Here is a 14,688-nt window from a genome sequence, read left to right as displayed (position 1 = left end):
GATCCCCAGCTCCGAAAAAAAGAAAAAAGAAAAAGAAAAAAAAAAAGAAGATAGATAGATGGATGGATGGATAGGTAGATAATAGATAGATAGATAGATAGATAGATAGATAGATAGATAGATAGATAGATAGGATAAACATGAAAGAATTCCCAATATGGTTCCCATAAAAATATCTGCTATTTTACCTTTTCTAAATTTGAGTGATTCAGCTTGGGGACTTTTTCAACTTTTAAAATCTTTTATTCACACATTAATTACACATAATAACATGTTTCGTCGTGGCTCGTTAATACATGCATATGCTGTTCTTATTGTCCTTACTTTAAATTTTAATTATTTTGAGGATTTCATAAATTCATGATGAAATATGACTGTATCTTTCTCCCATTTCCCCTCTCCATCTTTCTCGTGCCTCTCCCCCAACTTTATGACTTGTGACTTGAAAACCACTAAGTCCAGTTAGTGCTGCCCAAATGCAATTAGGTGTGGACCCATCCTACCGCAAAATGCATGGAAACCTACCAGTCCTCAAAACAGAATGCTCTCCTCTGCCCTAGCCACTACCCACTACCGATAATAGTTCCTTAGCAATGGTGAAGCCAGTGGGTCGTCTACCCCATCGATGCCAGAGTTTTGGTTGTCTTGATCTTAGGTAATCACAACTTCAGTGAGTTCGTGGATGCAACCGTCATGTCCAGAAGACTGGTAACATTTCATAGTGCTCCTCCCATCCCACAGTTCTCTACTTGCTACCTCCTCCTCTCCCACATTCCCTGAGCCTTTGTGGGATTTACACTGATATTCAGGGCTGGTCACTCAGTCTCATGTTCTCATCTCTCCTTTGACTGTTGTTGACTGCGGAAAGAGGCTTATCTCAGCATGGTTGAGAGCAGCCCGGGACTATGGAGATAAACATAAATATTCAGACGGCATTTTGACAGCATGGCTATATAAGTAATAGCTTTTACCCTAGAACCCATGACCTCCCCAGCCATGAACTTTTGACTAGGATTATAGCACCAGGTATAAAATTTCCTCCTGTGGGCAGGTCTCAAGTTCAATGAGAACGTGGTTAGTTATCTCATAGTTGTCAAGCTACTGTTGATCCAGTAAGCACCTCTTGCCTGGCAGTCTAATATTGCATGGTTTCAATGTTCCCTTCAAGGGCATGCTTCCAATGACCTACCCACCTAATAAGCCACACCTCTTCAACATTCTACCACCTTCCAGTACTGCCAAGTTGAAGTTCAAGCCTTTGACACATTAGCCTAGGCATCATCTTTTAAAGATAGCCATTGAAGTCTTTATCATGGATATAAACTGCTTCTCCCTACTTCCTACTTTCGAGCTGGCCAACTTGCCAATGGATGTGCTGATTCAACTTTAAGCATTGATGCATATAAATCTCAGAAGAATTAAAGCGGCCGCTGTCGTTTTTGTTCTCCACTAAATTGAAATGACAATTCAGTGCTGTCGGGTGTACTGTGTTACGCAACCACTTTCTTTATTGAGGTAGTACATCTATTCACTGCTCCTAAAGGGAACTCCTTGTATCCCGAACTAGTAGCTTCCTGTTTTCTCTCTCTTCACCACAAGCCTGCATCCTGCCTCTTTACCTAGCTCAAATATGCGGCAAAATGGTAGTTTCCTTGTATGTTTGCTTTTATTAATCCCAATGTTTAAAGGGTCAGCCTCGCTTTAGAGTGTATCAGGTTTTTCTGTTCATTTCTGAGGCCTAACAATATTGCATTGTGATTGTACATAGCACATTCTAAAATCAGTGTGCCCATTGGTGGGCATTTAGACTACATACCTTTTGGTCTATAAGGTATAAGACTTATATTATACCATTTGGGTCTTAGGCTTAATGCAGCTACAGAAATGTGCAAGTGTGTTTGTTTGAACATTTAGACTCTGTGTTAGCAAATACCTAGTAGTGGGGATGCCAGGAAAGAAGTGGTGTTGGTTGTCCACAGTGGGCACCCCACTCTCCATTCCCACCAGCAATGTTTCAGGACTGACTTTCTTGACATTGTCACCATCTCTTACCGTTTTCCTATTTACTAGAGTCAAATCCGTAGCTTTAGACTGGTCATTGTGGTCTGCATTATCCTAATGAGTGATTTGCATGGGTTTATAGGCCCTGGGCATGTGTTGTCTGGAGATCTGTCTATTTGTCTTTTCTTCATTTTTACCATATTTGCCCATCTCGGACATTTGATTTCAAAATGCTTTCTTTCCTTGTGAACACTGTCTTTTCATCTTTCACTTTATCCTTTAGCTCATAAACGTTTGTAATTTTGATGACATTTTATCAAGAAACACATTGCAAAATCCCAACGGTGAAGATTTGCTGATTTCTTCTGGTAGTCCTGTGGTCTTGGCAATTACATTCATGTCACTGGCCCATGACATGGTCATGTGATACAGAATACACTTTCAGATTCATTCTTTTGCACCTGATTATCCAGTTGGACCAGCACCATTTGCTGAAGAGATAATTCTCCTACAGGGATATTTTTAATCATCTTGGATCCTGACAAAAAAGTCCAACATATCTAGGTCTTTCCCATTCCCCCCACACACACATACATGCACACATCTATGTTGGCTTGTTGCTGGGATCAAACCCAGAGCCAATATGTTACCACTGAGATATATCTCTGGCCTATGGAAGCCAGAAGAGGGCATTGTATCTCCTGGAGCTGGGGTAACAGATGATTGTGAGCTGACATGTGGATGCTGGGAGTCAAACCTGGGTCTTCTGGAAGAGCAGTTAATGCTCTTCACTGGTGAACCATACCTCCAGGCCCTGGCTTGGACTCTTATCCTCCTTCCTGAACTGCCCAAGTGCTAGGATTACACGTATGTACCCCCACTTTTGACGTGGTGCATTTGACCTGTTTATATCTACATTTAAACTAATTACTCACAAGAAAAGGTTTTCTTCTGCCATTTCACTATTTTCCTTTACATCTTCTACTCTCTTGTTGTTTCTAATTTCTTCTGTTACAGCCATCCTTTGTGTCGAATTGGTTGTAACATAGTTTTTGAAGATTCTCCTCACAGACATGTTAAATATTTTCTTAGTAATTACCACAAGAATTACAACAGCCAAAACAGATAACAAAATGGCTTCATAGCAAATTAACTTATAAATCACGCAAACACCCAATTACCCATTAGTCTGGATTCACCGTTATGTTTTCTGTGTTGATCTTTTAAAACATTTAAGAAGTTAAACCTGACTTACCAGCTGTTATAGCCTGAATAGAAAATGTTTCCCACGGGCTCATGTTTGAATACTTAGTCTCCAGCTGGTAGGACTCTTCTGGAAGGTTATTGAACATTTGGGATATGCAGCTAGCAGATGTAGAACACTGGGGTAGGCTTGATGGTTATCACTTGGTTCTGCTCTGGGCCAAGAACTTTTCTATCTGATCTACTATGATGTGAACGAGCCCTGCCAAGAGCGCCCATTATCATGTGCGATGCTGCCGTAGTGGCCACACCCTCCCGACTGTGATACATGGCAACCTCTAAAACAGAGCCAGAATAAATGTCTCCTCCTGCAAGTTCCTTCTGTTGGCAATGAGAAAAGTAATTGACCCCAAAGTTATTATAATTTTAGCCTCTTAATTTTGTTACCTGAATAGGACATCTTGGTTTCTTCATATGTCATTGAGCTGCCCCACAGAATGTCCTTTTGCTCTGAAAAACAGCAACTAGTCCAACAGATCCATAGGATATGTTTGATCATTCCTCTCCCAGTTCTCTCCCTCTCCCAGTCCCTTTCCCTCTTCTAGTTCCTCTTCCTCTCCCAGTTCCCTCCCTCTCCCAGTTCCCCTCTCCCTTCCCTCTCCCAGTCTCTCCCTCTTCAGTCCCCCTCTCCCTCTCCCAGTCCCCCTCCCTCTCTTCCCTCCCACCCCCTCCTCTCCCAGCTCCTCCCTCCCTCCCAGTCTCTCTCCCTCCCAGTCTCTCTCCCTCCCACTCCCCAGTCCCTCTCCCTCCCAGTCTCTCCCTCCCAGTCTCTCTCCCTCCCAGTTCCCTCCCTTCCTCTCCCAGTCTCCCCTCCCTCTCCCAGTCCTCTCCCCTCTCCCAGTCTCTCCCTCCCAGTCCTCTCCTCCCTCTCCCAGTCCCTCTCCCTCTCCCAGTCCCTCTCCCTCTCCCAGTCTCTCTCCCTCTCCCAGTCTCTCTCCCTCTCCCAGTCTCTCTCCCTCTCCCAGTTCCTCTCCCTCTCCCTCTCCCACTCCCAGTTCCTCTCCCTCTCCCAGTCTCTCTCCCTCTCCCAGTTCCTCTCCCTCTCCCTCTCCCACTCCCAGTCCCTCTCCCTCTCCCAGTCCTTCTCCCTAGTCCAGTCCCTCTCCCTCTACTTCCTTCCTCCCTCCCTCATCTCTTCCTGTCCCTCTCCCAGTCCCTCTCCCCTCCCTCCCTCTTCACTTGCAGGCCTCTAGTTTGCTGAATGTGAAGTTCTCTGGCACCATGACTAGATCAATAGTACTCTCAACACTTCACACACCTCACCCCACTGCTTTGTGGCTTCAACAGTTTCTGATGAGAAACCAAATTACAGTCCTGCCAAGAACAGTTAGTTATACATGGCAAAGCATTCGTTTCTGGCTGTTTTCAAGTCGTCCTCTGTGCCTTTGCCTTCTGACAGTTCGATTATATGGTTCAGTGTGGGGAATCTGAAAGTTTGTTCTCCGTGGCATTTATTGGGTTCCTTGGCATTTGTTGGGTTTCTCGGTGGACAGATTTGTTATTTTTATCAATCTGAAAGCCTTTCAGCCATTGTTCTTCTCGGTCTTCCTCTCTTTTTTCCTCTTCCTCTTTCAGGGTAGAACACGTGATCCACATAGTGTGTATCTCATGTCTTTCAGTCTTGGCTGACTCTGCTCACTTTTCTTTATCTTTCTGCTCTGTCTACAGGATTACAGTTGTTTTGCATCTCAGAGCTGCTGCTGACCAGCCTCAATTTCTCTCGTCCCCCCTCCCTCTCTGTGTCCCTCCCTCCCTCTATTCTCCTCCCCATCCCCTACCATTCCCTCTCTCTGCTATGACGGTTTCTGTGGAGGACTGGGCATTCTCCTTCACCATTTTCTATGAACCACCTGAAAATCTGTTCCTGTCTCCTTGCCCTTCTCAGCCTGTGCAAGTGCATGAGTATGTGTATTTGTGTGATGTATGTGTGTATATGCACGTGTATGCAGATGTGCATGAACCCTTGTATGCGTGTGCAAAAACCAGAGGCCAATGTCCCGGTGTCTTCCCCTGTTTAGCTCCATCTTACTTTTTGAGACAACGTCTCTCACTGAAGCTAGAATTCCAGGCATCCGACTGTTTCAGACACCACCACCTCTGTAGAGCTGGGATTCTAACATACGGAGCCACATCGGCTTCTAGGTGGCTGCCAGGGATCCAGACTCAGTACCTCATGCTTGTACAACACGCACTCTGTCCACTGCACCATTACCCTAGCTTCCTCTTTTTCTGTAGTGTTGGGGGTCAAACATGAGGCGAATGCTGTTACTGAGTCCCGGCCCCAGCCTTCTCCTCCTGATTTTCAAAACTATCTCACTTTCACACTCACAGAAGCAGTTATTAATACATATAACATATTTTGTGTTTCTAGATAAGTTCTTTAATCAGAGTTTGCCTTTTCTTTGAAGGACTTCTAAATCATCAGTGGCTTAAAGAAACAGAGTTTCCTCAAAAACCCAGACAATTATACACTGTCATTGCAGAATATGGCTCCCGGCTCCACAATTACCAGGTGATGGTTCATTAAATTATTGTTGCATTCCACTGATTTAAAACTGAATATGTCACAAGGTAAGTCCAGCTTGCAATGTATCATCTTGGTTTTGTGAGAAGAGCTTACAGCAAGTGAAGTTCTGTGACTAGATTTTATGGCTAAGAAAGTTCACAGAGGTTCTCCATACCTTCTGAACCCTGCAGACTCCCTAGGAGAAGCTCCAGGAAAAGGAAAAAAAGCAAATGATTCCTTATGACCAGCCTTCCATCTCCAGCCAGCGTAGTACTCTCCTTTGCCTGGAAGCTCCTGATATCTCAGTGAGATTTCCCATTCTTCATGAGCACTTCTTAGCATCCATGATTGTCCTGGTTTGCTTTCTACAGCCACAATAAACACCACAACCAGAAGAGCGAAGAGAGAGGATTTATTTGGTTTATACTTCCACATCACAGTCCATCATTGAGGGAATCCAGGCAGGAGCTCAAGGCAGGCACTGAAACAGAGGTCATGGAGGAATGCTGCTTACTGGCTTGCTCCCCATGGTTTGCTCCATTTGCTTTCTTCTACAACTTAGAACTTCCTGTCCAGGCTAGGCCCCACCCACAGTGGGCTGGACCCTTCCATGTCAATTACTAATCAAGGAAATGCCAACTGCTTATCTGCAATCTGGTTAAGATGTTTTCCCAGTGAAGGTTTCCCTTTCCCAATTTGTTTCCCGTTAGCAACCAGCCTTGGTCCTGGACAACAGGTCAACCACATGACACCCAACAGACAGTTTACCTGAAATGACTTCTACAGCTCAAGGTCCTCACAGTCTTGGTCTTGGACAAGGAGCTGGTCCAGATCCTTAATTCACCCTCAGGAATACAAATATGCATCCACACTAACCAGTGGTAACCCGCCTTCCTGTCCCTTCCTTCTTCTGTCCCTACTTTCCCCACTTCTGGAAAGCAAATAAGGCTTGCATTCTGCAATTCACATTAAATGTCTCTTTCTATTGGGTGTGTGACATGGCCACCTTGACAGACATGGTAACAATGCTATGTGTGGCATGCTGAGGAAAACACACATGTAAGGTGCTCTTATGTCCACACTGTATTTCAGAAGAAAGACAAATGAGCAAAGAGGCAAGATTCCGAGTTCTTTCTTTTTTTATTCCAGGCCAGACTTCGCATGCCTAAGGAGCAACAGGAACTTTTAAAGTGAGTGGGATTTTGACTATGCCACTCTAGGCCGTGACTCCAAACACCGAAATATTGGGGTTTGTTTTTTTGGAAATTTATAAAACTAAAATAGCTTTCCTATATTATGCCTTTTATATCATGCCAGTCAAGAGTCCTTTTTCTTTCTGGCTATTTCCTCTTAACCATCACAAAAAGTCAGATCTGTTTTAATATTTTAATACCATATTCAGCTGAGCCCGGGAACGTTCCTATAATTTTAATATTCAGGGAGCTGAAACAAAAAGTTCCTGGTTTTGAAGCAACAACGGATGAGCTTGTCTCAAATAAAAATGAATAAATAGGAAAATAAATAAATAAAGTCTCAAGGATGGACATTGCATGGGTTCCCAGGCTACAGGTTGAAAAACACGCCTTTTGAAATGTAGGACATCCCAACTTGAAAGGGGTGGCATTGGGACTTATCATTCACCTGCATGAAATCACTTGACAAGTGAGACAGGCTGCATCCTGTCTGGTCAGTGTAGAAAAAGCCAGGCAAGGTTTTGCCCTGACTCTCGTCTTGTGAGCGTCGTCTATCCACTTTGCTTCTCGTGCACAATGAAATGTGATGAGCAGACAGAAATGTGCGTCCCTGCTTTCTCATCCCTGCAAATCTATTCCTTCCTCCCCTTAAGCGGACTCCTTTGCCTATTGCTGGCCCTGACGCTGTTGGCAGGAACTTTAACACTTTCCTCTTTCACCTTGTGGTTCTTCTGTGTACAGGAAGGAAAGCCAGACTTTGGAGAACAATTTTCGTGAAATTCTGTTTTTAATTGAACAAATAGATCTTCTGAAGGCGTTGCTTAGAGACATGAAGGACGGCGTACACAATCAAAGCTGGCCTGCCCAACGAGAAGCTGTGCAGGACCAGGCCACTGCTGAAGTTCTAGATGAGGCAAGGCGGGCTGGGGCATGGATGGGGTGGAGACAGCCATGGGACGCTCATTCCACCTCTTCTTTCACATTTCAAAGCTTTATGAAGTCAGCTTTTTACAAATAAAATGTACATTATTCATACATTTCTATACATATATTTACATATAAATATGTAGATACAAATTATTTTATATATTTACATATAACTTATTTATATTTAAATATGTAAACGCACACACACACACACATCAGCATGGCTATCATGGCTTCACTTCCACCAAGTAGATTTCGTCTAGAGCAACTTAGTGCTAACTGACATTAACTTGTGTGCACCAGAACCCCAGCACCTTCTATTAGTGCTGTCCCTAGGAATCCACCTCTCCACCAATGCTGTGTCACAGAGAGGATATTATGTTGCGATACAACTTAAGTCCTACAAAGTAACCAGCCAGTGACTCAGAAACCGTGCTCTTTGTACTTCAATAGCAAATACTTGCTAGCAAGAAGTTTCCATTCTGCCTTTAAAAACTATGCCTCTGGTGAGCTCCAGACTTAGGCAGGAAGCCTCCCGGTGTTGCTTTCCCTCTTCCTGGACCTCTACCAATTTCTCCTCCCCAAGTCTATGTTTGAAATGTGTGGAAATCTAACCCTGGCCTTCCACAGCTTCCAGGCTCCATTTTGTCCTTGTCATTGTGGCTCAATGTTTGACTTCGTCAATAGTAACTCCAACTACTGGTCCTGCTCGGGGAACTTGCTTGTTTTTTGAATCCTGCAAAGCCCAACTCTCATTGCAGTGGGTGAAAAATTGCTGTTATGGGCAATTATCTGGCCTTTGCAAGCTGCCTGATTCTCAGATAATTATGGAATATCCCAGTCTTTATTGCTAAGTATAGGACATCAGTGAGGGACATGGTAAGGAGCATACCTGACACAGCTCCATGTTGTCCTATGGGAGGGTACCACAGTGCAGTGGGCAGCTCCATCTCAGCCAATGGGAGGGTACCACGGTGCAGTGGGCAGCTCCATCTCAGCCAATGGGAGGGTACCACGGTGCAGTGGGCCACGGTGCAGTGGGCAGCTCCATCTCAGCCAATGGGAGGGTACCACGGTGCAGTGGGCAGCTCCATCTCAGCCAATGGGAGGGTACCACGGTGCAGTGGGCAGCTCCATCTCAGCCAATGGGAGGGTACCACGGTGCAGTGGGCAGCTCCATCTCAGCCAATGGGAGGGTACCACGGTGCAGTGGGCAGCTCCATGGGAGGGTACCACGGTGCAGTGGGCAGCTCCATCTAAGCCAATGGGCGGGAACCACGGTGCAGTGGGCAGCTCCATCTCAGCCAATGGGAGGGTACCACGGTGCAGTGGGCAGCTCCATCTCAGCCAATGGGAGGGTACCACGGTGCAGTGGCAGCTCCATCTCAGCCAATGGGAGGGTACCACGGTGGAGTGGCAGCTCCATCTCAGCCAATGAGAGGGTACCACGGTGCAGTGGGCAGTTCCATCTCAGCCAATGGGAGGGTACCACGGTGCAGTGGGCAGCTCCATCTCAGCCAATGGGAGGGTACCACGGTGAAGTGGGCAGCTCCATCTCAGCCAATGGGAGGGTACCACGGTACAGTGGGCAGCTCCATCTCAGCCAATGGGAGGGTACCATGGTACAGTGGGCTCCATCTCAGCCAATGGGAGGGTACCACGGTGCAGTGGGAAGGGCTTAAGAAGGAACCCCAGATCCACCTTTCTGTGTGACTATGGTCTCACATTGTACACATCATACATTAGCTTTAGCTTTATCCGTTGTCTGAGAAGGGTTGCTCCCACAGAGCCGCGGATTAGACATCTACGCCTATCAGTGGCTGGCTTTGAGAGCATCTGGGAGCTGTTCAAACTGTTAAAATTCTGCAGATTAGGGAGTTCAGGTCCACATCCATGGAACAAAGGGTAAATGTTCAAGCAGCTGGTAAAGATTAATAACAGAAAAACTGTTTTTACTGTCTTTACAGGAAATGTCAAACTTGGTACATTATGTACTTAAAAAGTTCAGAGGGGACCAAATACAGCTGGCTGATTATGCCCTGAAATCAGCTGGTAAGTACAGAAAAAGAAAAGGAAAGAGGAATGTGTTAAAAAGAAAAAAGAAGGAATGATTTAAGAACATTTAAAATTCTTTATTAGAAAACGACACCCATCGTATGATATCAAGAAAGGGCAAAATTAGCAATTCTAGGTACTAAGGAAGATTCCAGAAATGAGAGTCGCGGCTTGCTTTAAGGATTTCATTAGCGTGTGTTTAACAGGACCACAGAGAAAGCTGAGATGCCACAAGAAAGCCAAGCAAGCTGAGAACAGTTAGGCTTAGCAAACAGAAGCCGCTGGGTATTATTGTGGACCATAATGGCATTCCTTACAGAGATGCGGGTGCATTGTTGGGGATTAAATGCTGGTGTTTAAAGGTGGTTTACAAAGTAACATGCTCAACACCTTCCGACTGAAGTTAAACCCAAGAGCTTTCTTGGACTGTGCATTGCAATCTCGGTGGTCCGTGGGCAGTGCAGAGGAAGAGGGGGAAGGGCAGTGTGAGAGACAATGTTGTTGAGTGGACTAATTTCTCAAAATGTACAGATGATCAAAAAGCATTCAATAGAAGTGGATAATGATGTGCTGATTAGAGAAATTGTGACCTTAAAACCTTTCTAAAAAGAAAACTATGTCCAGGGCTATAGCTGAGGGGTGGAGTGCTTACCTGGTGTATATACAAGGACCTTGAGCCCTGTGATAATTGTAGTATGAATCAATCAACAGAGAGAGGGAGAGAGAGAGAGTGAGAGAGAGAGAGACAGACAGACAGACAGACAGACAGACAGACATAGGTAGATACAGTGATAGATACATAGGTAAATACATAGATATATAAATACATTTATAGATATATACATAGATAGATGATAGATAGATGGATAGATCTAAGCTCAAATGGTTCACTTGCCCCCTTTAAAACTGTAGTCTTTTAATTGTTTAATCAGCACAGAAAAGCAGATTTCACCTTCAAAATGTCAAAAGCTTCACAAATATTTGAAAAACAACACTATAGGAGCAGAACCTTTAGGAATTTGAATCAGAAGAGAGAGCTTGAGGACAAGCTTTTATTTTAGACAAAACATTTGTAGCTAATGAAATTGTCTAGTAATTGTCAAGAAGATTCACACCTTAATGGGATGAGTAGCACTATTATAGTAATTACCAAAGGATATTTCCCATGTGCATTTTTGGCCTATTTTGCTGGAAAGACCAGATGCCCAAGGTGTGTCTACATGGTATGTGTTATTAACACACATGGTCTTTAAAGGATTTTAAAAGTCAGTAATGAAATGATGTGTGTGTGTGTGTGTGTGTGTGTGTGTGTGTGTTAGTTTCCCCTCTCTCCTCCCCTCCCAGTCCCTCTTCCCCACTTCCTTTGCCACTTGTCCTTTTTATCATTTTATAATGCCCTTTGTTTCTTTGTTTTGAGGCAGGGTCTCACTATATACCCCTGGGTGTCCTGAAACTCACTATGCAGACCAGGCTGGCCTCAAACTCACAGAACTCTGCTGTCTCTGCCCCACCAAATTCTGTGATTAAAGGCACACCTGGCTTCATTTTGTAATGTATTACAACAAACAGAATCCAGGAATACACAAGAACGACATGTGTGGGAACAAGCAGGGCATCTTCTGGGACCGAAAGGCTCGTTTATCTTTTGAAGATATATCTGCATAGTTTGCTACATGAATAGATCGACAATCTTGTCATTGAGGTGATAAAATTAGATAAAATTATTTAACAACATTCAGTTCACTTATGACTAAAAACTCTCATTAAACTAAAGAGATTTCCTTCAACCTATGAAGCATTCCTACATATTATCTATGTTAACACACAGGCTAACATAAGATGGAGAGTGGATGATTTCTCCTAAGATCATAAGCAGGGTTGAGAATGCCTATTCTTACCATTCCTAGTTCACGTTAGCACTGAAGTTCAAACCCACGTGCCCAGGCAAGAAATAGAACAGAGGGAGAAAGAGAGACCAGACAAAAAAGTTAGAAGAGAACTTACAGATTTCAACTTATAAGCAACATGATTGCTAACACACACACACACACCACACACACACACACACACACACACACAAACAGGGCAAAATACTTACTAAAATAACCAATGTTTATATTGGTGTGTGTGTGTGTGTGTGTGTGTGTGTGTGTGTGTGCGTGTGTGTGTGTAAGGCTGGAACATTCAGTAACAGCTTTTCAGGATTATTATTTATAAAGCAACCTAAATTAAGAAGAAAAAAAAACAGTGTGGCATAGAACACTAGTCCGGAGTCTATCCACATGAATGCTGTGAATTGGGTTTTTGGTAAAGCAAAACAGTGAAGCCAGACGTTCTGGTACAAAGGTACACAGTGACCAGAAGTTAACCTAAGTTTGAATGCAAAGCAGGAACTTATATAATGTCTGGGACAAAGGTGAGAGAAAAGAGGTGTGTAGTTTTTATTCATTATTTTGTTGCCCTGGGATTGAACTCATGGCCTCTTGCTTGCCAGACAAGCACCCTATCACTGAGCTATGTCCCTACACCTGACCTAACTTTTAATTTTGAGGCAGGGTCTTGACAAGCTGTCCAGCTAACCTTGAACCCACATCGCAGCCCAGTTTTGACCTTGAATTATCAATTTTCCTTTGTCAGTCTAGGGAAAACAAAACATCTTATAGAAAACACTGAAACAGGATCAAAAGGAAAAGAACGGACAGTTTGGACCTCATTAGTATTAAGTTGCATTCTAGAAAGGACAATTGAGGAAATGAGACAGCTCACAGGCTGGAAAGAAAATATTCACACGCCAATTTAGCAAAGCACTTGGATCTAAAATTTATGGAAGCATTCAAACTTTGCTCATAATAAAACAGAAAACCCAGTTTTCAAACTGGGGGGAAAGGACATAAAACACTTTATTAAAGCAATTCAAACGTGAACAGGAAATGAAAAAATACTAGACACTATTACTCATTAGTGAGATGGAAATCAAATGCCTGGTGACCCATCAGTACACATCTATCCGAGCGGCAGACGGAGCCTGCCAAGTGCCGCAGACACTAGGAAGTCCCGGGCTTTCGTCCACCACCTATGTGTGTGTGTGGCCATTCAGTGGTATGTTTGGAAGGTGGTCCAGACAACTGTTTCTCAAGTTAAAAACAGCCCTGGTGACCCTGTTGTGGCACCTCTGGATATCGACCTCAGAGTTAAATTTTACATTTACATCCAAACACGCATGACAAAGCTGGGAGTATAGCTCAGTAGTAGGATTGCCTGCTCGGGATACAGAGGGTTTGGGTTCAAGCCTCAGCACCTCAAAACCCAGGAAAACACCCCTATGAGAATACCTGTAGGACTGATACTCATCAAAATTAGAAGTGCCCACGAACAGATGACGCAAGTACGCTGCCGGCAACATAATCACTACCCACAGGCATCTCAAGTGCTTTATATCAAGCAGCAGGCTGTGACGTCATGCAAAGGGGCAGTAAAGGGATGGCTGTACTAGGTGAGTGTGTGAAGACGTCAGTGACCGTCCAGGCCAGCGGCTGATCATGAGGAAAGCGGGGAGGGCTGCCACTGGCTACAGGCTTCTCTTGGAGCAGGCTAGTTCTAAACATCCTGTGGTGATGGCCAACACGATGCCGAATATTCTGAGGCAAGCAAGACTGACCTGAACCCATTAAATGGGTGTGTTACTTCTCAAGGGAGCTAATGAAAATGAAAAAATGAAGCGAATGATAGCAATGAAGGAGTATGAGCTTCTTCAGCAGGAGAAGCCTGTTCGCTGTAAAATTATAAGAAAGGCATGTCTTTTATCCCACACTAGGTCCGGCACCATAGTGCCCCAAGATAGCTGTTAGATAGCCTCATCTCAGTCAGCAAAGCGTCTCACCTGCTTTGCTCCATCCCATATCACACTGCCAACGGCTACTCTCTGAGCCTGGCAACAATCTCTCCACCCGTCTAGTTCCCAAGGCAGGTTGCCACCATGCCAGACATACACGTCCCAATTTCGTGGCGGGCTAGCGTGTCTAGCCACCACACACCCTCTTGAACTTAAAGCACCACATGAAAGAACACACAACACAATAACCTATAATAATATATAATTTGCTCATCTAGACATATGAAGCCCTGTACACATCCATCCCTTAACAATATTCATAACAACCTGTAAATGTGCAGAGAGGAATCTTAACATCCATGTTCGTGTTCTCTCTGCTGCTTCTCTTTTTTTTTCTTTTTTTTTCCTTTTTTTCAGAGCTGGGGACCGAACCCAGGGCCTTGCGCTCGCTAGGCAAGCGCTCTACCTCTGAGCTAAATCCCCAACCCGCTCTCCTCCTCCTCTGAAGTTTTTCTCCTGCCCATCCTTCCCTCCTTATCCAATGACAAGCCTCCTCCTATCTTGTACCTGCCTCCACCTGCATAATGATATCATCCTACAGAAACCCATTCAGTTTCTGTTTTCATGAAAGGATTATGGAAGGTATCAGACTTCTATAGCTTATAATGCAAAACAGGCTTCCTGTCCAGTTAGCCATACAAGTAGAAGTAGTAACTGACAAGATAAAAGATGCCCGCTTTAATTTCAGTTTTGGACAGATGGCAAGTGATTATAAGGTAAACGCGCCCTAAATATGATATGACGGGACTGTTATGAAAATGTTTTAAAGTGTGTGTGTGTGTGTGTGTGTGTGTGTGTGTGTGTGTGTGTGTGTGTGTGTGTGCAGTGTTCATGGAAGCCAGAGGCACTGG

At 44.2% G+C, this 14,688-nt stretch overlaps 1 protein-coding gene across 2 annotated transcripts in view; it reads left to right on the top strand.

The window, feature by feature from the left end:
• The window catches only part of Sun3 (Sad1 and UNC84 domain containing 3), a 33,015-nt gene that overhangs the window by 10,655 nt on the left and 7,672 nt on the right, over window positions 1–14,688 (top strand). For both annotated transcript variants that reach the window (XM_032916838.1, XM_032916837.1), the window contains 4 exons: window positions 5,673–5,776; window positions 6,920–6,960; window positions 7,705–7,876; window positions 9,858–9,942. In XM_032916838.1, the coding sequence (XP_032772729.1) occupies window positions 6,932–6,960; window positions 7,705–7,876; window positions 9,858–9,942 (286 nt within the window). In that variant the 5' untranslated portion in view covers window positions 5,673–5,776; window positions 6,920–6,931. The remainder of the gene's footprint in view (window positions 1–5,672; window positions 5,777–6,919; window positions 6,961–7,704; window positions 7,877–9,857; window positions 9,943–14,688) is intronic.

The sequence above is a fragment of the Rattus rattus genome, chromosome 11 (genome assembly GCF_011064425.1).
Source record: "Rattus rattus isolate New Zealand chromosome 11, Rrattus_CSIRO_v1, whole genome shotgun sequence".
In the NCBI taxonomy this organism is placed as follows: domain Eukaryota; kingdom Metazoa; phylum Chordata; class Mammalia; order Rodentia; family Muridae; genus Rattus; species Rattus rattus.
The sequence above is the reverse complement of the archived record's forward strand: the minus strand, read 5'-3'. Positions and strand labels throughout refer to the sequence as shown.